The 24,557-nt window shown below is 39.5% G+C and overlaps 3 protein-coding genes across 4 annotated transcripts; 2 read left to right on the plus strand and 1 right to left on the minus strand.

The window, feature by feature from the left end:
• The first annotated feature begins 336 nt into the window (after nucleotides 1-336).
• Nucleotides 337-13,743, plus strand: epyc (epiphycan). Its single transcript, XM_031757797.2, has 7 exons — nucleotides 337-457; nucleotides 3,085-3,262; nucleotides 8,722-8,884; nucleotides 11,128-11,286; nucleotides 11,424-11,626; nucleotides 11,974-12,069; nucleotides 12,633-13,743. The coding sequence occupies exons 2-7, from the start codon at nucleotides 3,092-3,094 to the stop codon at nucleotides 12,801-12,803; spliced, it is 963 nt and encodes a 320-aa protein (XP_031613657.2). The 5' UTR covers nucleotides 337-457; nucleotides 3,085-3,091; the 3' UTR covers nucleotides 12,804-13,743.
• Nucleotides 13,154-16,189, minus strand: si:dkeyp-38g8.5 (uncharacterized protein LOC568385 homolog). Of its 2 annotated transcripts, none has more exons than XM_031757783.2 (4): nucleotides 15,688-16,189; nucleotides 15,024-15,117; nucleotides 14,743-14,830; nucleotides 13,154-14,659 (listed from the first exon to the last, which is right to left on the minus strand). In XM_031757783.2, the coding sequence occupies exons 1-4, from the start codon at nucleotides 15,758-15,760 to the stop codon at nucleotides 13,934-13,936; spliced, it is 981 nt and encodes a 326-aa protein (XP_031613643.1). In that variant the 5' UTR covers nucleotides 15,761-16,189; the 3' UTR covers nucleotides 13,154-13,933. The 2 variants fall into 2 exon arrangements, with proteins under 2 accessions (XP_031613643.1, XP_039457339.1); XM_039601405.1 differs by lacking the exon at nucleotides 15,688-16,189 and adding an exon at nucleotides 15,508-15,650.
• Nucleotides 16,190-16,319: 130 nt separating this feature from the next.
• si:ch211-244b2.4 (uncharacterized protein LOC541512 homolog) lies at nucleotides 16,320-22,154 on the plus strand. Its single transcript, XM_031757776.2, has 9 exons — nucleotides 16,320-16,442; nucleotides 19,051-19,386; nucleotides 20,012-20,156; nucleotides 20,241-20,373; nucleotides 20,462-20,582; nucleotides 20,684-20,762; nucleotides 20,880-20,982; nucleotides 21,094-21,214; nucleotides 21,393-22,154. Exons 1-9 carry the CDS (start codon nucleotides 16,427-16,429, stop codon nucleotides 21,452-21,454), a joined length of 1,116 nt encoding a protein of 371 aa, XP_031613636.1. The 5' UTR covers nucleotides 16,320-16,426; the 3' UTR covers nucleotides 21,455-22,154.
• The last annotated feature ends 2,403 nt before the right edge of the window (nucleotides 22,155-24,557 follow it).

Below are 24,557 nucleotides of genomic sequence, written 5' to 3' on the forward strand. Positions count from 1 at the left end.
ACTTCTTAGAAAAATAATCCATATTCTTAAAAGGGATAACCGGATATTTTGCCAGTGGTAGGCCTTTACTCTGTTTCTTTGTGTCTGATGCGTGCGTGTTTGTGTGTGTGTGTATAGTGTGTGTGTAATGTTTGAGAGGGTTGTGCATGTGGTTGTACAGTGTGGGGTGGGTGCACTCTGAGTGACCAAAAGCAATCTGCTCTGGTCCAATCAGTCTCAGTGCCTACCTTCACACATAAGCGGCAGGGCACTCAGGTCTGCCAGAGCGCACAGACCTATACATACACACACGTCTACACACTTGTCAAATTCACACACACACACCTTTCACACACTTCACACACGCACCCTCCCTCTTCAAGGCACCCTGTGCGACCTCTCACCATTGGCCAAGTCCCGGAGCCCTCAGCATCTCCATCACGGCTGACGGGACCATTCGGGAAAGCAGGAGACAGAGGTAAGAGTTTTTGGTGCTATCTTCATCTTGCTGGTTGAATGGCTCTTTGGTACAGAGGATTAGGCAGGAAGAGTTGCTCAGCTAACCCTTCCAAAAACACTCCTATTCAGGCTTTTTAAAAGGAGCTACAACACAAATAAGATGGTGTGGTAGAGGCTTTAATTTCTCTCCTGGGTTTACTTTTGAAGATATGCAGGTGCCATTCTTATACTTTGCCTTTCTAAGTGATTTTTGGGGGGTCCGTAATGTTTTACATGTTTTCCAGTTGTGTTAGACAGGTGTTTCACAGTATCAAATTTAAGGGTTTTGATTTTTCGTTGTTTCTTCAAATGTCGTTACGTATTCCTGTAGTGTATGTATTTGTGAAAAATGACCTTAGTCTGTGAAATAACAGCAGGTGTTCATGAAAAAGTGTATAAATAGCACCTTTTCATAACATCTTTCGCTCAACTTTTGCAGAAAACGTCTTCCACTTTGCTGAGAATCTTAAATAATTGAAAACTTTCTGCAAATATTCTCCCTCAAAGTATAAGTACATACAAGTGCATGCCATACTTTTCTCACTGCCTAGTCACCTGCTTTGATAGAGGATTTTTTCAATACAAATTAAACCTTCTTGCAGTCCAAATAACCCAGATTGTTTTGCACCAACAGCCAAGTGGGCATCACTTATTTGCTTGTGGGTTTTGAGGGGAAAAGGCAGAATCACTGAATATCAGGAATGCCCAATGCAAAGCCAAGAATAACAGAGAAGTAGTCTGGAGGCTCCAGTCTTACATACATACAGTTTCCACACACTGTACACTGTGATGGCCTGCGTAAAAGCACACCTCTGTCTTCAGTATAGTTCGTTCAGTCTAGCTGTGCTGGATTGCGTAGCTCCATGACGGGCGGTCTGTTTAAATAGCAATGATAACCAGTCAGATCAAGTTATCTCAGCAGAGTGCACTAAGTTGATGTTGGAGGGACAACGAAGAGACTGATTTGCATATTAACTCTGTCCCTCTCATACTGACAAGGTTAGATTCATGACTTAAATAACCTAGGAAGCTGTTTTTTTGGTTTTATATCTGTCCTCATCCCAAAATAGTAGCAGCAGAGGTTTCTCAGTTTTCTCTCACTGAAAGATAGGTGTGTTAAAACAGAGTGTGCATCTGTGAGAGGATTGCGTCTTTCCAAGTGTGTGCATGAACGTGAATCTCTGTGTGTATGCGTGTGTGTATGTGTGTGTGTGTGTGTGTGTGTGTTTGAGTGCCGTTGCTGCTGAATGAAGCTTTTCCTTGCAGCTGTAACTCGCTGCCATCCTGTCCACAAACCTCGGTGGAATTTGGAGTTTGAGTGCTGAGACAGGCAGCGACCGGCCCTCATAAAGGCCCTCTGTGAAGGGTGAGGGGTCGAGTCAGCTTAGAAACCTGTCCCTCTCTCTCTTTCTCTCTCTCTCTCTCTCACACTCTTGTTGCTCTCTTGCTGCTCTCTTCTACTCAGTCCTTTCCTCGCTCTCTCCATCTAACCCTGAGGGCCAACATCTTGTCTACTCTCTTCGTCAAACTCTTCTTCTTCTCTTCCCTTGCGCTCCATTTCTCTGTCCTGGCCTACAGGACTCTCTTTAATCTGTAAAAATATATCAGTTCCAGTGTGACTACACCTGCTGTTAGTGTGTTTCGAACATTCACACACTAGCATACTGACAAACGATTAAAGTCGTAAGCCCACTGTCTGTGGTGCCAGCTAATTAAGCACCAATTAACATATCTTAATAATCTTATTAGTGCGTCCCACTTTAGAATAATACGTAAGAACTGACCAACCTTGGTGAACTAAGTAGACCTGTGCAGAAGATTATGAACAGCAGCTATCGTATCTAGGCCAGGGCTAATGATAAAAATTACACATACTAATTTTGATTCTCCACTTTGAAAGCGTCCCATTATATGATCAAATATCCCCAAAATCTTTCCTTCAGCCATAAATACCACAGGCTGAAAGTGAATTTCTAAAATTCTTTAGCCTTAATGAGACTAAACAAAAACCTCTCCTGGTTCATTATCAGATCAACTCTGACTTTTGACCTTTGACATACCACAGACGAGTACTGATTTAAGCCAAGATGGTTGCTCCATGGAAAAGAAAGCCTCTGGCTAAAGCAAAGCAGGAGGCCCTCATATTTTGATCCCCTGAGCTGTCTGCACCATGATAATGAATTCATTGACCTTACAGATGGAACCCAAAGTCAAGCTTTGGTGTGCAGCACTGTAGACTGGTTATTCTTCCAGTATCATGAACTGGTAATGGAGTCAGGTTCAAAGGCATGCTCTGCTGTGCACCGAGAGCATATGAAACTATATTTTACTACATACCATGTCCACATTACTCACAACACATGTCTTTGTACTGTAAAAATGAACCAATTTAAAAGGGTTTTATTTAAGGGAACCTCTTAAAATTTGCTGTACACGTCTTTTTTCATGTCATTTTTTACATTTTGCAAGTGACAATAAACAATTAAATAAATAAAGTCACCTTGTGAATGTTTAATTTCCCTGTAATGTGCTATACTTCACATACATCTGTAAAATCTTTTAATCACACATTCCTCACTGACTTTACGACTCTCTGCCCTCGTCAAGGTGGACTATGAGGATGCTTGTGCGGCTTCTGTTCGGACTCTTCGTCCTCAAAGCGGCGGTGGCCAGCCCCAGATTTTCCCGGCAAGCACACTTAGACACATACAGTAGCACTAACTATGATGACAATTTCAATTTGGAGAGCGACTACGAGGATGTCCTGACGATTGGTGAGCCTCAGGTAAGAAACGCAATTTCTTTTTTGAGTTTATGCAAGAGAAAATCTATGTTTCGGGCTTTTAAACTCCTTCCAGACTCTTTTGCCTTTAATCATAAAAATAAATAGGTCACCTTAAACTTTTCACTCTATAGCAACCGCTATAACTATTTTAACTAAAGGTATTTTCACAGACATGCAATTTATTTCATTTAGCAGCATGTGGTCTGTTGAATTTATAGCCGATACGCAAAAACACTTAGAAGACACATGTCCTCTAGTCTGTGTGTAAAGATTGTGCAACAAATTTTATGCTGATTGATTACTGAAAAAACTTGAGAAGATAGACAGAAAATATGAATCATATTTTATCACGTCAACATGACAGACAGCTGATGTTTTAAATTAAAAAGGCTGCTGGGACAATTTGATTTGAGGTCACCAGGTTCACTGAGCACAGAGGGAACCAGCTGCTGCCCAGGAGCCACTGGGAAGCTAAATGTTTTGCAGATTTATGTGTCCAAAATAATTTTAGACATTATAGCCACCAGTTTTACTTACATATTACTGATGTCCAACTGCAGCTGATGCACTTTGAACTGTTGACTGATTTGCTTATTGTGTATAAGCTGATTTCAACCTTATTTTAGGTTTGCCTTTTCAAGCAGATACATGTAAGTAACAGGTAGAGGGAAAGGGCAAACACAGCTGAAGCTTTATCTGCTTCCAAAAGATCTTCATACAAATTTCGCAGGTGCATGTCAGTCCTCTGGAAGCTAGACAGCTGGAATCTTTACTGAAAGCAGTGACTACATGACCTTCAGTAATGAGAAAACCCCTTGGTGTTTTCTCGTTACTTGAAGTTTCTATGTGGGAGAGCAGCTTTTAAAGATGAATGGAGATCGGTAAAGGCTACAAAGGAAAGAAGTGAATTCAAGAAGTGCCCTTCAAATCTCACATCACAGCTCAAGCTGAGAGTGATGTGGCAAGCCTTGCAGACACAGTGGGATTGAAAGCTATAGCCAAAATTCATGTCAATTTATTGTTCTTTGTGACAAGGAAATTAGTCCAAGGCAGTGTCAAAATGACATCAGATTTTCAGCTGGCTCCCTCTGAGCCAGCGACTTAAGTCAAACCTGATGTGAACTGCACTTACAAAACTGCTCTTATCTAAGGTCTGCTCCACAATCCAGCTTATGAAAAGCTGTTTTTTGTCATCCACCTCCACAGAAACTAGTGCCACCCAAGCTTTTTAGCCTTAATCAACTTCACTGGAGTATTTTATGTGTAGTTTCACAGCTGAGAGTTACATATGGAGCTGCTGGGTGTGAGAATGTTTTCATGTGTTGTAAGAGAATGGCTTTGATAATGTCTGCGTTTAATAAAATCGGAAATTACACAGCAAGTTTCAAGAGGTTTTGTGGAAGTCTGCGCGGGTAGGAAGAGGAGAAGCAGTACAAAGTGCATTTAGAGTAACTAGAATCTTTATTCATCCTGTCCACGCTGAATAAACATAACGCTTTGACTCATAATTGCAGTTTTTAAGGGTCTCTCATTTAGTTTTGTTGAGAGGGCAGATCATCTGAGAGAGCGCTCTTCTAAGAAGAGTGAAGATTTAGGAGAGGTTTTTGTATTTTTCACACAAACATCAGATCTCATGGGAGAAATGGAGCGATGATGAGCTCCATGCCTCTGGAATGCTGAGTCTTTACTTTCCACGGCCAGCTCTCGTTTGGTATTTCTCTCCTTTCTCCTCGGGGCTTGTCTCTTTTGAGAGAAGTAAAGGCTCATCTACTTTGTTATCCAAGCCAATCTTGTTCAGTCTGCTGCATTCAAATACTCTGGACATGCTTTAATCACCAACTTTGGATTCATGCAGGCACATTAGTTTCGCCATGATCTTCAGTCTGCCTCTTATCTATTTTCTCTTGAGTTTTATAACATCTTAGGAGCCGGATGGTTAACTTAATTAAAGCTTCTATTTATTTGTTTTGTTTTTTGTTACCATCCAGAGGTTGGATGTGAGTTTTTAACAATGGTAAATGACACATAATTGTTCAGAGTGTAGAGAAAATATGATTTATTGCTTTCATGTAGGAGGTAAGGTAAGAAGAACAATGCCAGGCTAATGTATGTGAAGGTGTATGTAAGTGAAGCTTAACCGATTTAAGCTTTTTTGGCTATTGTCATATATTTTTTAAAACCATAGAACATCCTGGAATATGGAAACAAAATTGACACTATAGTGAGCAACATTTTCTCATTGACGTCTAAACAATCAGACCTCTTTTGGCAGCCAGAGGTTTGACCCGTGCTGGCCATTAGAAACAAAGCAGGTTTAATTGAATTTTTGAATGCACTGCCTTGCACAACCTGTGTTCTCTCCATGTTTCAGACCCCATGTCCATCTTTAATATACAGTCTATGTGGTGCTCCCAGCAGCTTGTCAGGACAAAGACGAGAATCGGAGGAGTGATAGATAGCATAGCTCTGTCCAAAAGTAGCACAATTTTACCAACCTGCAGTATAGAAGTAACTATATGAAATATTATTGATTCAAAAAGTGTAACTAAGATGGAGTATTATCTAAGCTTTGGACAATAATCCAAGTTCCCAGGATGTGACTGTGCTCCTTTAATAGAAATACTGCATGTAGACGGTGTGCTATCTTTTTCACTCAGCAAGAGTTTAAGTGAGTTTAAATGTGGCTTTTCAAAGGACTAAATATTTAGCATGATACATGCTGCACCCCATATCACTAAGAGCCTACGGCTGGTGTCTATGGAGTTTTCAATACTTTTCCAAACTGCTCACTTGTTTTGTGTCGATAAGCTGGAGGACATTGGTGAAATTTGTTTGGAAAGATTTCATCTGACTCTTAAACATCTTTTACCTGCCTATGAATATACGCACATATACTAATATAACAATACCCTTAATTTTGGCTTGGTCAGTAATTTTATACATTTTGGTTTTGGCTTAACGCTCCACATTTCTCCTTTCACATCCCGTATTCCCCAAAATCCAGGATTTCAGAAACTTTTTTTCAGTGTTTTTTGTTGCCCCCTCTTTCCCCTCGGGTGTATATGTATATTTGGGGAAAAGGGGGTGTGGGGGGCTGCAGTTACATATCTCAGTGCGAGACATTTTAAAGGCCTACCTCATTGTTGTATCCTCAGCTTTTTCTCAGGCAAGCTTTAAAATGCAAAATATATTAATGAATAGCTTTTCATTGGTACAAGCCTTTTTTCCTCAATTACATTTCAGGTAGTTAATTGTTCTCATTAATTTCACTGCATTCACTTGACATACATTTCCTTTGATGCCTCTTAGCTTACAGATATCTGATTAGTCTGGTTAAAACTAGATAAAAAGGCTGAGAAATGGATCTGTGCAGCTACCATGTGAGTCTTGGTTCCACAAGGACCATTCCCTTTTTGGAGGATAGACTCAGCCTTGAGGGGCGTTATACAGTGTCAGGTACTACCTGTGTGAAGTGTGTGGGAGTTCACTGCCCTCATCTGGAGAAGGAGAGAACTGCAGGTTTCTTGAGCTGTCAGAAGAGCAACTGCAAAGACTGTAAATATAATTAAAATAGCAAATGGATTTACCCGAAGCCTTTAATGAAGGAACCAAAAAGCACAGCTGTACATAAAGCTTTCTTGGTTTGACAGAGCTGTCTCATGTTTAGAATTTCCCCAATTAAAATTGCCTGTTTGAACAAAAAAGGTGCTAAGTCTTGGTTTACATTGTAATTTGGTATTGTGAAACTTGTGACATTTTCAGAGTTGTCCCTGCATGTTCCTGTTACAGTCTTTAAGTTGCCCAGTGTGTTGGATTATGTAAAATATGCAGTGCCTTTTTACTATAGAAAAAATTACTGTAATATTTACTGTGATGTAGTATCGCTGCTTTACTGGTCACTTACTAGCAGATATAAAACAGAGTTCTTGGCTAAATCTCTATAAAGTCTTAGGAAAAATTATTTGACGTTTGACACAGTGGACAGCACTGGATGTTTTTTAGTTTTTTTATGAATCCGAGCTCAACAAATAGTGCACTCTCTGCAGTGGATAGTTTCTTCAGCGCAATTTGCTGCCATCTAGTGGTTATAATTTAAGGTTATGAATCAAAAAATACTTTCCTGTTTATGGAGATCTTTGTTGGTGTGTTTTCTTAAATCTTTGGATCATTTTTTGTCTGCTCAACCTCTCCTCTTTCACAGAATTCGGCTCTGCTGTCTTTACGCAGTCTTGTTAATAAACAGGCAAACAGACAGCAATTATCATGTGCCTGTGCACTGACTCTGAGCTTATCACAGGAGTGCTAAATGTGAAAGTAACTGGGGAAAATATGAGTGCTGAGATAGTAAACAGAGCAGGGTTTACACATAGCCAGTGCTTAGGCATATTTTGAATGCTAAAACGCCAAGTACAGTTAGGTCCATGATTTGTCCACGACAGTTGTAGTTTTGCCTCTGTACACGGCCACAGTGGATTTTAATATGTGATTGCAGTCCAGACTTTCAGCTTCATTTCAGTAGGTTTTAGGAAAAATTGTCATTTACATTTTATGAATTACAGCTGGTTTTTATGCATAGTTTTCATAGATAGGCTTCAGAAAAAAAGAAAATGAACTGACATGTGACAAATGAAGCAGAAAAATAAACATTATCAAGAAAGAGAAAAACAGCTCGTGATCCAAATATTACCACATTATGTTTCAAACATGGCAGAGGCAATCTTATGCCATAGGCCACTAGTTTGTATTGATGATGTGGCTGCTAATAGAAGTAGCAGGATGAATTGTGAGATGTAAAGGCCCATACTCATTGCTCATATTCAGACAAATCCCTCAAAACTGGTTAGACAATGCTTCAAAATAGACGAAGCCTCAAAGCATAATTCAAACCAAGAGTTTCTCGAGGCAAAGAAATGGGATTTTTTTCAATTTTTCAGTCAGTCATCTTATTTCAACCGAACACGGTATGCGTTTCAGTTATTAAATACAAAACTGAGTGTAGAAAACCCCACAAACAAGCAGCAACTAAAAGTGGATGAAAAGGGGCCTGCAGAGCATCTCAAGGGAGGAAACTGCAGATGATTTTCATCCAAGCATTCAAAACAATTTTTAAATTTAAAATGATGTATGTTCTGCTAATTATATAACTATGCAAAAGGTGACAGTAAAATTCCTGCACAGTTAATGTAAATTTTCTGTTAAACCCCCTGAATTAAAGTTGTCACATATTGATTGTTTGATTTAAACTCCAACAGCTGATGTACAGAGGCAAAACCTAAAAAAAAATTGTCCAACAGCACTGTACAGTTTTGTCCCCATGTAAGTTTTTGTTAACATTAAAGTCTGTCACATAGAGCCATAAAAAAGTAACTTTTCTAATGCTTTATTTCATCTTTTATCATGTTTATTTTAAAATGCAGTTCTCATTTATTTTTAACTCACTGCTGTTGTCTTTCCCTCAGATAGAGATTGGAACACTGCCCCCACCTGAATATGAGGGCTCACTGGAAACACAGAACGAAGTGGAGCAGCCGAAGGAAGAAGAAGAGTTGCCTCTAAAACCCCAGCTAGTCCCTCAGGGTTCGGGAGGATCTGGGGTTCTCATGGGCCCAGACACACAGAAAGGTCTGAAAAAGGGAGAAAAAGTCTTTATCATATAACTACTTCATGAGTAAGTTCAGTAAATATGAAAGAGAAAGGGCCTTGTCCAGCATTGGGTCGTTGAATGTGTGAAAGCAGCATTGCTTAAGTTAGAAAGAAGGCACTAATCTTTCCTCGAAACACATCAACTTCATCGTCTACCTGTGATAATCAGTTCCATGTGCATGTCATCCATTTAACTTGCAGTCAGTGGTTAAATGTGCCCATCTACTGTTGCATCTAATCATCATCATTGTGAACTGTGTTAATCTCATCTATCTGTTCATTAATACCTAATCTTGTCTCTAACAAGAGGTGGAGCTTCGTCTGACACCCACTGATAGACCTCGTATCATTCAGGATTTCTGGATCTCTGTAGAGTCCGGGGCTTCTGGAGCTTCTGGGGCCTCTGGGGCCTTTGGAGCTTCTGGAACTTCTGGGGCCTCTGGGGCTTTTGGGGCTTCCGGAGCTTTAGGGTCTGGAGGCTCAGGAGAGATTCTGGTCTCTAGCACCTCTGGAGACTCTGGAGGCTCTGGAGGCTCTGGAGACATTGTGCTGATCTCCGGAACCTCAAAGGAGCTCCACATCTCAGGAGAATCCAGCCAGTCATTGATATCTGACAGTCTCTTGATATCTGGGGATCTCTTGGGATCCGGAGATTTTATGGGATCTGCTATTTCTGGAACCTCGGCCGATTTTGCCTCTGGAGGTTCTGGGATTTCCACTGAACTCCATTTGGGTTCTGGAGGGTCAGGAGACCAGTCTGGCTTTGAGGTATCCGGAGATCTTTTGAGCTCAGGGGCTTCTGGAATATCTGGGGTTTCTGGGGACTTTGAATCTGGGGACCAAAGGATAACATTTATATCTGGAGGTTAGTATCGTTACACCATATTAGTACCTAACCTGTCATTCTTTGGGGGATTTATGTTGATTGTCCTAAATTCCATTTAACTGCTTTGCTTTTTAATGTAGTTAAATGTTGTTCTTAATTATTTGTGCTACTGGATTTGTTTTACTCATAATCACTTTCTTTCTAACATTTTATCTCTCAAGCGTGATTGATTGGTTAATGGGTTGATTCATTGTCCATCTTACCTTTCACCTCCCAACGTCACTACTCCTAACACCAAACATTGGCTCTAACAAGAGGAGGAGCTGCCAATCACTCCAGACATTATTGCCCAGGAAACACTAGGTACTTCTGGGGAGTTCTCAGGAATCCCAGAGGTTTCGGGAGATGATGGAGTCTCTGAAGAAGACTCCGGACTCTCTGGGATTTCTAGTGTCTCTGCATCTGGAGAACCTGAGGTCCCTGTAACTCTGCTCCCCACCACTTTTGAAGGTCAGTACCAAATCTAGACTTGGGGAAGACAGGCAGTGTAGGTACTAAAGGCTATTTCTCACATTATCAGCATTGTTTTTAGGAAAGGGATAATTACCAGGGCTCAGAACCCCAAAGCAGAACAGAAACAAGAAGGATATAAAAGTTTACTTTAATAAAAGATGTTCAAGGTTTCCATAAACTATGCAAGGTTAAAGGAGACAATCTGGCAGAAAATGGGCACAGTTGTGCAGAATGGGAAAATTCACTTCCTGCGGCTTTCCCTGAACACTCTTTCATTTGTAACTTAGTATCCCACCATAAAAGCCATCTGAACTTGTTTGTTCTTCACTAACAGCCACACTGTTTGCGACCACTCTGCAAATCATATTTCATGTTATTAACATCAGAGTCCTATTTCATTTGTCATTTAAATGTCATTAACTCTTGCTTAACACTGCTAAAACACTGCGGCAAACCGTGGGGTACTGTTTGCCAGATGTCTTGTCCCATGTCTGTGATCTAACCTTTATTTTTAACACCTAATCTTGTCTCTAACAAGAGGAGAGGCGGCTTCCACCTACAACACAAAGCCCTCAAGAGGGTGCTGGCACTGTAGAAGGGTCAGTGAGCTCTGAGCTGCCAGAGCCCAGTGAGCCTGATGAGCCAGACAAGCCTGAAGAGCCTGTGGTTGACAGACGAGGTCAGTATAGAACAGATCGGAACGTGATATAAAACCTATATCCCCTTTGGACTTGGAAAGTTCTGGTGTGCTTGGCCCTGATTTTTATTAACTTTGACCTGTGGATTACAACAGTTGTCTCTGGAGGATTCGGGAATTTTTAACAAGCTACTATGGCATGTCTTCCTTCTCCTGTTTTCCATTCTTCTTGTCCATGTATTCCAGATATGCCCATTTGCTTGCTGTGCACGTGCCTTGGTGGTTCAGTCTACTGCGATGACTTGAATCTGGATAGTGTGCCCCCTCTCCCCAAAGACACCACTCACTTCTATGCTCGCTACAACAGAATCAAAAAGATCAACAAGTCTGACTTTGCCTCCATGAGTATGTTTCCATTTTGAATAAAAATACATTGGTATTAGTTCAGAACCAAATGCAAACTTAAATGCAAGCTTAATTTTGATGTTGGAGTGACAATGAAACAAGAGTTTCCTCTGATGTGTTTTCCCACCTTCCTTCAGACAAACTGAAGAGGATTGACCTGACCCACAACGAGATAACATCCATTGAGGACAGAGCTTTTATGGGTCTGCCTGAACTGGAGGAGGTGGTGATTCGAGAAAATCACATCTCCCAGCTGCCATCTTTCCCAGAGACTATGACCCTGATTGATGCCAGCCACAATAACATTGGCTCAAAGGGTATTCATAGAGAGGCATTCAAAGTACGTACACCTCTTTTACTTACAGTTGGACTCACACATATCAAGTAAAACTGTGTGTATTTGCTGACGACAAGAAATGAAAATAACATTTTCTTAGTCATTTGGAAGCAGCAATAGTTTGTCAGCCACGCATGTATTATCTCAGCTGAATGCAGGAAACTGTGTTTTTGGATGGAAACTGAATAAAAGGAAGGTAGCAGGATAAGAGTACAACTAAATTAGCAAAATTCTAATGTTAAGCCAGTGTTTGAAATCTAGTATTGTCATTAGTGCCTTAAAATGTCTTTCACAAAGGTAATATCTAAGGTTCTTTGCCATTAATGATTATCTTTCCTTACATTAAACAGGATATGACTGGCCTGCTGTACCTGTACCTAACAGACAACCACATTGATTATATCCCAGTGCCTCTACCAGACAGCCTGCGGTCTCTGCACCTACAGGTATATCTTCTGGCCAAACCGAAAAATCCATCCATCCATCCATCCATCCATCCATCCTCTTCTTCTTATCTAATTCAGCAGTTTTAACACGCTGCTTCTGCATTTTGACTTTGTTCATGCTCTTTTTGTTTATTTCAAGTAATATTTATCTAATTTTAGGACCTGATCCCTTTTTTTTCTTATGTCCTGATATATATAAAACCAGAGAACTGACAGAGGGTGTGGTCTCTTTTATCATGTCTGTTATCTAGATTCTGTTGTTAGTATTAGAAGATATTAAAAGTAGATTTAAAATTTTTTATTATTATTGTTAGCAGCTATACAATAAAGCTTTTTAATCTGCATGGCATTTTGGCACATTTTGGCAGTGTAGCTCAATGACAACAAATCACATCTTTAGAAAGTTAACACTCATACTAAACTAGTACTTAAACCACCAAAATGTACTCTAAGATTATCCTGTTATTTCTATTTTTAGTTCTATTTCTATTATCTTTATTATAATTGTTAGCTTTAATATGCATAGAGACTTTATCTTAGTTATGTTCTTCCCTCTGTTTCAGCGTAACAATATTCAAATGATGCACGAGGACACATTCTGCAACCTCCAAGATTTCAGCTACATCAGAAGAGCACTGGAGGACATCCGCCTGGACGGCAACCCCATCAACCTCAGCAGAACCCCACAGGCATACATCTGCCTGCCCCGTATACCCATCGGGGATCTCATTTAACCACACAAATACAAACACATGCACACATATTTGTACATATTAACAGCCCACATACGATTCATTCACTCGTCAATCCAAAATCTCATTTACAACAGTGCCTTACCAATAAACTGTCATACATGCTGCTGGATATAACACCATTTAGATTAATTATCAGCCTGAAAACACAGAAATTAGTGAGTGTAATTCTGCTGACCAAGCACATATTCACTGCTCTACTCCATCTTCATCCCGTTGTTCGGATATTTATCCCAGGGCACACAACAGCACGCGTACACACCAAAAGATATGGATACTCATATCCATATCCACACACACAGACATTCACACAAGAACGTTGTCAAAAGCCAAACTGTCCCACAACTTTATTAAAAGTGAACAACAGGCAGTATTTACAGAAAAACAAATCTATTAAAAGCCCTCAAATGTCATGTATGTGTTTGTTTTCACAATTGGCAGAAAAATGACAACAGTCTTTAAATGTATTTGTTTTGTAAAAAAATATAATGTTATTAATAATAAATGTAATAACTTTCGGCAATGTATGCTAGAATATAGTTATCAAAGCTGGAGCTTGATAAAAAGTCAATTGAGTATCTAATGCAATAAAATGTGCATTTTAAACACACTCAGTGGTTGTAAAGTCTGTACTGTAATATAAAAAAATATATATTCTGATCATGAAAAGGGTGTTTTTTTTTTAAGTGAACTGCAATTTTCAGTATATTACACTACAAAAAAGTGATGTTTTAACCATGCACAATAGCCGATACCAACGACTCTGATGTGTAGAGTCAGTCAACAAAACACTATTGTTTAATATGGGGACGGGAAGCTGTTGATTTTGATTGTGGATGGGGTAAAGAAAAATGCTAACAGGTTGCTATTGTGTGCTCTGTATGGAATAACCACAAGTGAATAAAGTCATTTTGAAGACCTCTCCAAACTAGGAGTGGCTCAACGTTTTTATTGATAACTAGTAGGTGAATTATTAATGTGGATCTTTAGTTTAATGAGGGCAAATGAGAACTGGGAACTGCTCAGAAATGTGCCAACAAAAAAACAACAAAAAAGGGGGAATTTTTGCAGATAAAGCTGGTGTATGCAAGGATTTTAGAGCTGAGATTTTCTCAAAAATTGTCAATAAGCTTCTCAAACAAATGAATTAGCCTCTGTTTCCTGTCCATATCGTCTGAGTCTTTCACATTGCTGCTGTTGCTGCTGCTTTCTTCTGTAACCTCTTCCTCAGACCCTTCTTTTTCTTCGGAAAGGCTCATCAGTCTAGCTTTCTCTCGCTCCAGAGCCAGCCGGTCCCTGCGCAAGGCATCCCTGTCCCTCTCCACCATCCCCCTCTCCCTCTCCATTACTGCCTTTTCTCTGTCCAGCGCCGCCCTCTCTCTCTCCAGCACGGCTCGGTCTCGATCCAAAACTGCGATCTCCCTGTCCAGCACTGCTCTCTCCCTCTGCAGCACCAGACGCTCCCGTTCCATCACCTCTTTCTCCCTTTCCGTCACGTGTTGTTCACTGCACGTCGTCCTCCTCTCGTCCTCCACCTCTTGTAAGATGCAGTCTATATCCTGAGGTTCCTCCTGTGCCACCACCACCTCCCCATCCTCAATCCCATTAAGTGAAATTTCAATCTCAGTTGGAGCAGCCACAATAGAAGACTTCACCATTGCGGCTAACTTCTTCTTTTTGGGTTTGATCAAGAACTCCCCATTGTCTTTGTTGTGGGGGAAGGCCTTGAGAATGGGGGCGCTGCCCTCCAGCCGACCCGCCATTGCATCGTCCATCAAGGAGAAAAAAGGCCATACATCAGGAAACACTTCCACCCCTTCTGGGGGATGCTTTAGCTCCTGAGGAGACAGAAAGAGGGCAGGAAGTAAAGGGAAAGCTTTGTCAAAAAGCTTTATTTGTCCAAGTGAAAAGAAAAGTATACCTTGTATCTCTTCTTCAGGTTTTCCCATTTTTTAGACGCTTGATGATGGGTCATCTTACGGTGTAAGCCCATATGTTTCAAAATGGTCCTAAAAACATAATACGCCAGGTCTTGTGATTAAAACAATTGTTAACAACATCAAAAGCAACGATGAACCATTATCACTGGTAGTAGTAGTAAGATGGGGCAAAGACAAAGGTAACAATAATAAGTATTTCTGGTTCCGAAATCTATATAGTTGGCATTTTTCAGTGTCTGGGAACTTTAAATTATTGGCATACCTCCATGCCCACATAGAAGTATTTCTCTTTCCAGAGAAGAGGTAGGTATTTGAAACCCTCAGCTTTACAAAGTCTTCGATTTCTTTTTTGCTCACTGAAAAAGACAGAGAGAAAAATGATGGACGTTACAAATGAATATATGAGAGTGTGTGAAAATGTATAACACTATGTCACTATTTATTAATTAAATACACCTATTATTTAAATTATTATTAAACAGACTGGTTGAATTTTTTTTTACCAATGCTGCATTCACGGTACACCGGAAAAGGTAAGCCTCTACGTCATTTTAAACGTTCGCTGGAAAAAGAAAACATGGCTGCTACCAGGATTGCGTTAATGTTTTTCTACAAGCAAAACCTGTCAACAGACATGTAACCCACTTAACAGAAAGAGAAAAAAAATCGAAAGGACACAAAAATCAAATCAATAATATTTCAGCCTTCTGACTCAATGAATGAAGAGAAACAGAAATATAAAGTACCAAAGTGGTAGTTAAAGATCATCTTTACTCTGGTTCTTCTACTAGTCGGAGTTCTTGAATTCACACCCTTTTCAGTGTCCGATGAAGGCAGCATAACTTGTACTTATCACTTCCGACGTGTGCAAGCTAGCTTCAAGCTATAGTTAGCTTATTTAATCACTTTCTGTCGTTTGTCCTTACTTTTATATGTGGAATCCACGGGCGTATGCATATCGCAAGTGCTGCTGGTGTACTCGTGGTCTGCGTACTCCATTTTTCCTATTTCCCGTACTTAGTGTTAGCCTGTTTATCGTGCGTCCTTTGTAGGAAAAGACCCCTTGCCCTCGTTGTTGGTTCCTTCAGAGGGACCCTACATTCTTCCTCTCGTGTTTCAAAAGAGCGTACTACCGCCACCTGTAGACAGGGAGACTGCAGGGACAGAGTCAGCTCACTTTTATTTTATTTTATTTTTATTTTTATTTTAGTTTAGTTTAGTTTAGTGTTAACAAAATGTACCTCATAGTACACCATAGGAAAAAAATCTATGATGTTATGACGCAGATTTTAATACACAGATAAACATTTTGCACAAGCAAAGATGCTAATCCATTGTACAACAGACCAGGAGAATTGCATATTATTTCAATTCCGCACCTATCTTTATAGCTTTGTAGCGGTGTTTGTTTATTGTTTGTTTGTTTCTCATCAGGTATCTGCTTCCCAAAGTGTAGAAAAATACTTCCCAACACGTTTACTACTGCCCATTAAACCTAATTCTCAAAAGCTGCTTAACACGTTTACTCTATTTTTGGCAATTCTGTTGCATTGGGTAGGCCTTACTAAGATTCTAGCCTAGTATATATAGTGCCAGCCTCTTGGCAAACACCAGATAGGGAGAGGCTGTTCCAAAGGAAAACGAAAGTGTTTTGCAGAAAGCAGAATGGCCTCCTCCTGTCGTGAGTATCCTTCGCGCTATGTTCCTTGTAACATTTCTGTATTTTACTGTTCATATATTTTATAAAGTCTGGTGGTATTTTGTTTACTGTTTGTTTATATTTCCCTTTAAATCACGTGCGAATTATTTTTAACAGCTCTCTTTCTATCAGACTTTCTATAAAGATTTTTTGTGAGGTCAAACATGCCTAAAATGTGCAAATGTGCAGCATATTTAATATTTTAACAAAACCAATAGTCTAGATTTGAACTCTTATTCTGAGACGCTGATTGTCATTGTATAGAATTAGACTTTACTTTCTGTTTCATTTACTGTGAAGCTCCATTGCATAGAATGCCTACATAAAACCTGAAAGCTGGACTTTAATAGTTATGTTTTAATTGCTCATCTACATAATTAAATTAAAGTTATTATGCATTTTTTTTCTCTTATTTATACGTTTTTATAAACGTATATTATTAACATGTGTGAAACTCTTAATAGCATGCTTAACTAGCCAACAGGGGGCAGCAGATAAACAAGTTATTAATTTGCAATAAAACCGGCACAGAAACTTTGTTTTCAGATTTTTCTAATAGTACCAGAAGAATTGTAAAAGTTATTTTATATTTTAAATATATATAAAAATTATGAACTTACATTAGATAGAAAGGTGGAGCAGGTGAAAAAATAATAGCTAAACGTAGTCCTAAAGTGAAAGGGACAAAGCAGCTCAACAACAAGTGAGGGAATGCAGCTTTACAAGTTTTCAGCCTGCCTGTATTACCAGCATATAGAAACTATATTGTAATTATTTCAAAATAAAAAATACTGTAGTGTACAAAATTATTGAGCCACCCCTCACTTCTTAATAGTTTGCTTCCAATGAGCCAGGCTGTTAAAGCGGTCTTGAACAATGCTACTCTAGACTTTCTGAAGGTTTTTCTTTGCTGCTTTATCACTCATTTACAGTCCAGGGCTTCTACCTGACCATTGTTTTTGTTTGTTAAGCCACTTAACATTGGCTTAATGATGTTATGTCATACCAGCATACAAATGGTAAATGGCCTGTATTTGTATAGTGCTTTTACTAGTCCCCCCCTAGGGACCCCAAAGCGCTTTACACATCCAGTCATCCACCCATTCACACACTGGTGGAGGCAAGCTACAGTTGTAGCCACAGCTGCCCTGGGGCAGACTGACAGAAGCGAGGCTGCCATATCGCGCCATCGGCCCTTCTGGCCAACACCAGTAGGCGGTAGGTGAAGTGTCTTGCCCAAGGACACAACGACCGAGACTGTCCGAGCCGGGGGTCGAACCGGCAACCTTCCAATTACAAGGCGAACTCCCAACTCTTGAGCCACGATCGCTACAAAAGGCACCTAACTCAAGTTATGATTGTCATGTGCTTAAGACATTATGGATAAAATCCAGCAAAGACCCAACACATTCGGCCTGTCAGGTGATCCATCTGCTGTTTGCTGAAGCCTCATCACAAATGGTTTCAGCGTAGGGGCGGCTGTTAAGAAGCCATTTTTAAGGAAGGGAAACAGTGAGAAAAGGCTGAGGTATGCCACATTACATAACAACAGGGACTGATAATCAGTGGCAACGGGTCTTACAGAGTGATGAATCCCAGTTTGAAATCTATGTTTCTAATCATCATCGATATCTGCAAAGATCAAGAGAGAGATACAACTGTGAATCTGTAAAATATGCCGGAGGCTCTGTCATACTTCGGAGCTGCATGTCAGCCAGTGGTGTTGGGGATCTTGTCAAAATTGTTTCATCAATTTGAATTATGAACATAAGAAAAGTACAGTCAGATTTAAATCCACCGTGCAGTACCAGCTGATTGGCACTGGGTTTGTTTTTCAGCATGTCAAAAAGCCCAAATACACTCAGTGCAGTAAAAGCATAGCTGGATAGAAAAACACACAATAGACCAGCATCCCCAGAGTCTGGACCTCAACACTTTTGAAGCAGTGTGGGATCATCTTGACAGAAAATGGAACAAAAGGCAGACCAAGATCCAAAGAAGAGATGTGAATGCCCTTCAAAAAGCCTGGAGAGCTATTCCTGAAGACTATTTAAAGAAATGAAAAAAAAAAGCCTTCCTAACAGAGTTAAGGCTGTGTTAAAGTATAAAGATGGTCAAACCAAACATTGATAATATTGCACTTCCATGCATGTTTTCACACATTTTAATACGTTTCTGGAACAATTTCCCCACTCTGCTAGCAAAAGCTAAAGAAATTAGGGGTAGCTCAAGACTTTTGCATAGTATCATATGTATTTTAACATCCTCAGCTCTTACAAGAAAAGTCTGCAACAAAACCCTGAGCATTAGTGAGCTCAGATGTTGTTTCTGTGCCTTCAGAGTCCGGCTCAGAGTTACCCTTTGTAGTTGAATTCAGGGCTTAATGCAGGTCGAGTTCCACAGTGAACTGTATGTTTTGTTATGCTTTGCCACTCTTGTAGCAAAGTTGCCCAAAAGTATGTACCTGTATTTGTTCATATTCCTTTATATATTCAGGGATGTATTTTTGATAAATAAAGAATTTAGCTGTATATCGAAGGAACAAAATATGAAAGCATATCATGTATTATTTTGTTGTTGTTTTGTCCAGAGGCTGACGATGAAAGCACTTCACTAAATGATTCTGATGTCAGCAATGAGTCAGACAGCACTGAACCATCAGATGAGGAAGACAATGAGGAAGACAATGAGGAAGACAATGAGGAAGATGATGAGGAAGACAATGAGGAAGAGGTTTTACCCTGCAAGTTTTACAACAAAGGAAACTGTAGGGACGGAGAAAGGTGTGCTTACCTGCACGTCTGCAAGTATGCTCTTAAAGGAAACTGTCGTTACAACTCCAAATGTAGACTAAACCACACTGTAAGTCAAGGGGTGTCCTCCAGTGCAAGCAGCAGGGCTCTGGATCGGTCATCATCTAGTGATGGTGAGTATTTGCTTTTGGGTTTTTTTGTTTGTTTTTGTTTGTTTGTTTTTTATTTAAGTGAGAAAGATTATTCACAAGTGGAAAACATTCAAGACAGTTTTTAGTCTTCCCAGGACAGGATGTTCCATTCAATTTCCCACAATGTCAAACTGTGCAATGCTCAAAGAAACCAAAAAGCTACATCTCAGGCTTGCAGGCCTCTACAGGCCTCAGTAAGCATGTCAAATGTTAAAGTTCACGAAAGCAGAATTAGAAAAAAACTGAATAGGTATGGGCATTTTTCAGGAGAACTTCTTCTCCTGTGGTGGAGGGGTGATAATTTGTGCTTGTTTTACCGCCACAAGACCTTGGGCGCCTTGCAGCCCCTGAATCGACCATGAACTCCTCTGTTTATCAAAGTATTTTACAGTCCAGTGTGAGTCCATCTAACTGACAGTTAACGCTTTGGTCTCCAACAATATCAGCTAGTTCCTAACAAATGGCTACAAGAGCCACACTTTATGTTATACGTATTTACACATATATTTGCATGTTCGAGCCATATTAGAGCAACTTTAATGTCCAGTAATAAGTCAGTAATTACAATGTAATATATAATGTCTTTTTGCTTTGTTTTTCTAACCAGTCCAGAGGCTTACTGATGGTCGATACTACCAGTGGCAGCTCAATAACGGAAGAGGCTGGAAAGATGTTGAAAATGATCACATCCTTGAGGCCCAGTATTCGCTGCCCCACACCAAAAGCATCAAAATATACAACACATCATACGGGTAAGCAATGGGTTTATGAAGAACTTTTTATTTCCAGGCAACCCACTGCAGTCACTACACGCTTTAACTTTCCTCTCTCTACAGGGCGGTGAGCATAGACTTTAAAAGGATGAAAGTTCTTGGGAAGAAATTAAGAGTGAGACGCCTGGATGACGGTAACACTGTGTGGATTTGGTACTGCATGTTGGGTCGTCATTGGATCAAGTATGGAGCCAAGGTAGATAGCAACTAGATCTTTGCTGAAATTAATGGAAATTATTCCCCTTTTTCTGCTTAGTAATGATTCTTCTCCCCCTCACGGACAGGATTCAAAGGGCGTCTCCACTCCTGTGAAGAGCTCTGACATCGAGGAAAAGTTCCAGAGGAATCCAACAAGCTCCTTTACTTTTAACATCAATGGTGAAACTTTTGAGATCAAATTTAAAGGTGAAGTGTATTCACTAAGCTGTAAATTTGTAACACCCTTCCAGCTAAATTCCAGCTTTTTCTAAACAGTCATTGTTCCTTATTTTTGTGTGTTTGCTTAGAAATGCGACAGGTGAGTAAAAACAGAAAGAGGAAAGTCACCCGTCGACCTCTGTACCGGCAACCACAAGCAGTCGCGGGGTGAGTGTTAATTTTGCTCAAGGATTTTTGTTCAGTTAAAAATAATCAAGAAGATAAGAGAAGAGAAATTAACATAGTTTTCTGTTTTATGAAATATTTTGGATTTTGTTGTCGCAGAGTTGCTCTAGCAACCTCAGGTTTCCAGAATCTTAGCTTGGGCACTAAACCACAGTGGGAATTTGAAGGCGACAGTGGAAAATGGCACAAGTTCAAACACAGGGTAGGTCATCTGTGAAGAGGATGTTATTTTTAGGATTATTCAAAGTACAATTTCTGAGTTATTGCATCGACATAAATCATCACAGTTTGTCTGTGGATTTTGTCTCAACAGAAAAGGACTTCCACTGACTGCTCAGTAACCAGTGATGACATTGAGAGCAAGTACCAGCAAAACAACAGTGGCACCATGGTCTTCACTGTGGCAGGACAATCCTACAAGCTTGACTTTGGAGGTTGAGTTTTTATATTTTAATCCGGTAGTTAAAAAAATAGACATAATAATTAATTGTTGGCTCTTAGAGGCATTTTTATAAACAACTGACTATCCATATCTACCTGTTCCAATATGAAAAAGTGATGTAACATTTATTTAATATTAGACTTTTGTTGATTAGTTTATGTTTTCCACAGCAAAGATCCAGACCAACGTCAGGACCAATCACACACGCAGGGTCAGACGTGTGCTGGTGTGAGCCATCAAGATGATTTCCTGACCTCCACAAGACAGAAGACTGTGCGGCGACGTAACCACGATGCTGCCACGTTCCTCTAACTTGAGATTTATCTGAGATTTATTTTTGGATGATTGACACATCCTTTTTATTGTTGAATTTCAGAATTTACCTCATTGCGGGCCTCGTCACGGGTGAAGTTTACAAGGACACTTAAATGCTGCCTGACAATCTTCCACTCCAATAATGCATTCTACCAACTTGCCTTTTAGCATCATGGTTGTTTAAATTATTCATCTTATCAACTCAAGTCACAGTAAGCATTTTTTTTTCCACACTTCCATACAGGGGTGGAGGAGAACATTTGTTCTTATAGCCAATAATTAAACAAAAGGAAGTGTATAACAAACACTCCTGAATTTATGGGATATGATATTTTTGCCTTTTTTTAATGTAGAAAGATGAGATGTAACTGAGCAATACTAGTTCAAGGCCTTTTTGCACATTACCTTTGAGGTCTTTTTATGCTTTTAACACACAAACTGCCTTGAAAAGTCTCCGTGCCTCTTTGCATTGTGCCACAGTTTTTGCGCTGTGTTTTGTGGTTTATTTGGCTTTGCACAAATGCACCAGAAACGGGTTTCAGTGATTTGGGAGAGCAGACCACTGCATATTTGGTATTCTCTAAATGTAATAAAAAATGTTCGAAAATCACAAAGCACCAAGACTTTCCCCTTTTTTGTATGCAAGTGGGATGCCAGAACCTCAATGACCAGTTTTAAACAAATATTTTTTCAACAGCTTGCTTACATTTCCCATCAAATTTGCGATAAATAGCATGGTGGCATGGTGGTTAACATGGACAAGTGGAAGAAGGTGGATGAGTAACAGATAGGTACATGTGAATCAGTCATGTCAGTCATATCGCAGGTGATTGTAAATAAAAAGAAAATATCACATCATTAGTGTTAGGATCCAGTTTTTCCATTGGACTTTCAGGATACATCTTGTATTTATTTATTTAGTTATTTATTTTTATTCCATGACTAAGTAAAGGTTTAAGTCCATCTGATTCCTCCTGGCAAATTTATCACAATGGCACCCACACAGAGCCTTCCCCTCCCTCCAGTCTGCTTCTCTAACAGCTACACTCCAACAGCTCTGATGTCAGAAACCTTTAATTAACTGGTTTAGTGCGTAAGCAATAAAAACACTGATGATGGAGAGAGGAATTCCTACCATATTTGATAGAAGTTGAACAGGTGCAAGCTCCACCATTCAGACACTTGAGTGAATGAATGTGCAAAGTTTAACCAGGTGTTTTGCTAATACACCACCTTTAGCTGTGATAAATACATATATTTAATATATTTTCTTATCATAAACTTGTTTGCTTGTTTTTTGTAAACAGTGTTATGTTCCCTTAAAAGGTCCAGAGGGTTGGGGCAAGTAACACAAAGTGTCTAGGTGGGGAAAAAAAGGACACATGGAGTCGGAATTGGTAAATTAAAGAGTTTTTAATCTTTTTGTTTGTAATTAACCCTTGTAATGTCCTCGGGATTCCCATACAATTGTTTGCCATACACCTGGGGTCATTTTTGACCCGAGGACAACACAATGGACAGGCAGACCCTACTAGAACCATTGTTTGCCCTACAATGATCTAGATGTAGGTGTCTCCTATATAAATCTTTCTCTGAAAGAATATGTTTCATGGTCTGATTATGGGATTATCAATGGCTGCAGTGAGATACAGGGAACCCCCATTAAAAAGAAGCAGTGCGACAAAGGGCCTCAGCACGACAGCACTGGGGCACGCTGGGTTATCTTCTGCTTTTGTTTTCTTACTTTTCTGAGTTTCATGTAGAATAGTAAAAATCCAAATGTATTTAATTTTCATTGGTACAGAACAAAAGCTTATTTGAAGCACTTTTTAACTGTGTGCTTTAAACAGTGCCATAACAGTGATATTATTGTGTATTGTGTAAAACTGGAAGCTTCCTTCTGTTTTAATTTTTGATATTCAGAAGACCACAAGAAAGCCTGCAGTATGATATTAAAGTGCTCTTTTAGCATAGTGTGGTACTGTAAGGTTTTTATGTGACGTGAAAGACTTTAAATTAAATTCTCGATATTATAAGTAGAAGCCAATACAGGGGAAGTAGGAACTGTTTGTTTAGACCCTGTTAGTGCTCTAATTGCAGCATTTTGAATCTTTTTGAACATTTTAGCATAACAACAGTGATTGTTACTAAAATGGGCTCCTTTCTGCCTGCCTGGATATTCCCTTAAACATCACAAGTGTTCTATTATGAATCATTTGATTAAAGGACATCTTTGAAGATGTAACTGAAAAACCTCATGTACAGCAATGCTACATTAAAGCAAATTAGGTTTTCGATTAAAAACAAGGACTTTTCTAACTTTTGAGAAGTAGTTGTGTGCATGTATTTAACTGTATGAAGGTATTTCCACCACTTTATAACAAAGACTCAATTTTTAACTCTGTTTGAACAAGACTTGCGTTAAACTTTAGCAAGGCTGACGGCAAACTCTCCCTGACCAGTCCACTTTATTGCGTGCTCATTAATTTTTTCTATTAGTGGCTCACAGGTGTTTAACAAGTGCACTTTATACATGATTATTAATCAGTCATGCTTATCAGTGGCTCATGGTTACATAAAGCCTATGTCTGTCCTTGATTACAGAGGCAGAGCATCATTCAGTCCTGCCAGCTGCCTATCCTGACAGCATTTCAAAGAATACCGACTCCCCTTTTCCTGTGCAAGACAGCTCATAACTTTTTATATCATCTGTTATAATCAATAAATGTACATTGTAGCTATAATGTACACTACAGCTTAGAAGTTTGATGGGAATTAGAAATGTCTTATTTTCTAATTATAATAACATTTGGATTCATGTTGAGTCAACACTAAATTAGTCAGAAATGTAAATGAATATAAATGTTTCTGTGGGGTAGTGTAGACCAAGTGGTGAGGAAGGTGATAAGTAGACAGCATCAGCATCAATTTCTTTTAATTGTACTTTATTTCTGGCATCTCCATTATACCATTTTTAAAAACACTTCGGTAGGCAAAATCTCACTTGCTTTATACAGGCC

This window comes from Oreochromis aureus, linkage group 17 (assembly GCF_013358895.1).
Source record: "Oreochromis aureus strain Israel breed Guangdong linkage group 17, ZZ_aureus, whole genome shotgun sequence".
Taxonomy (NCBI): domain Eukaryota; kingdom Metazoa; phylum Chordata; class Actinopteri; order Cichliformes; family Cichlidae; genus Oreochromis; species Oreochromis aureus.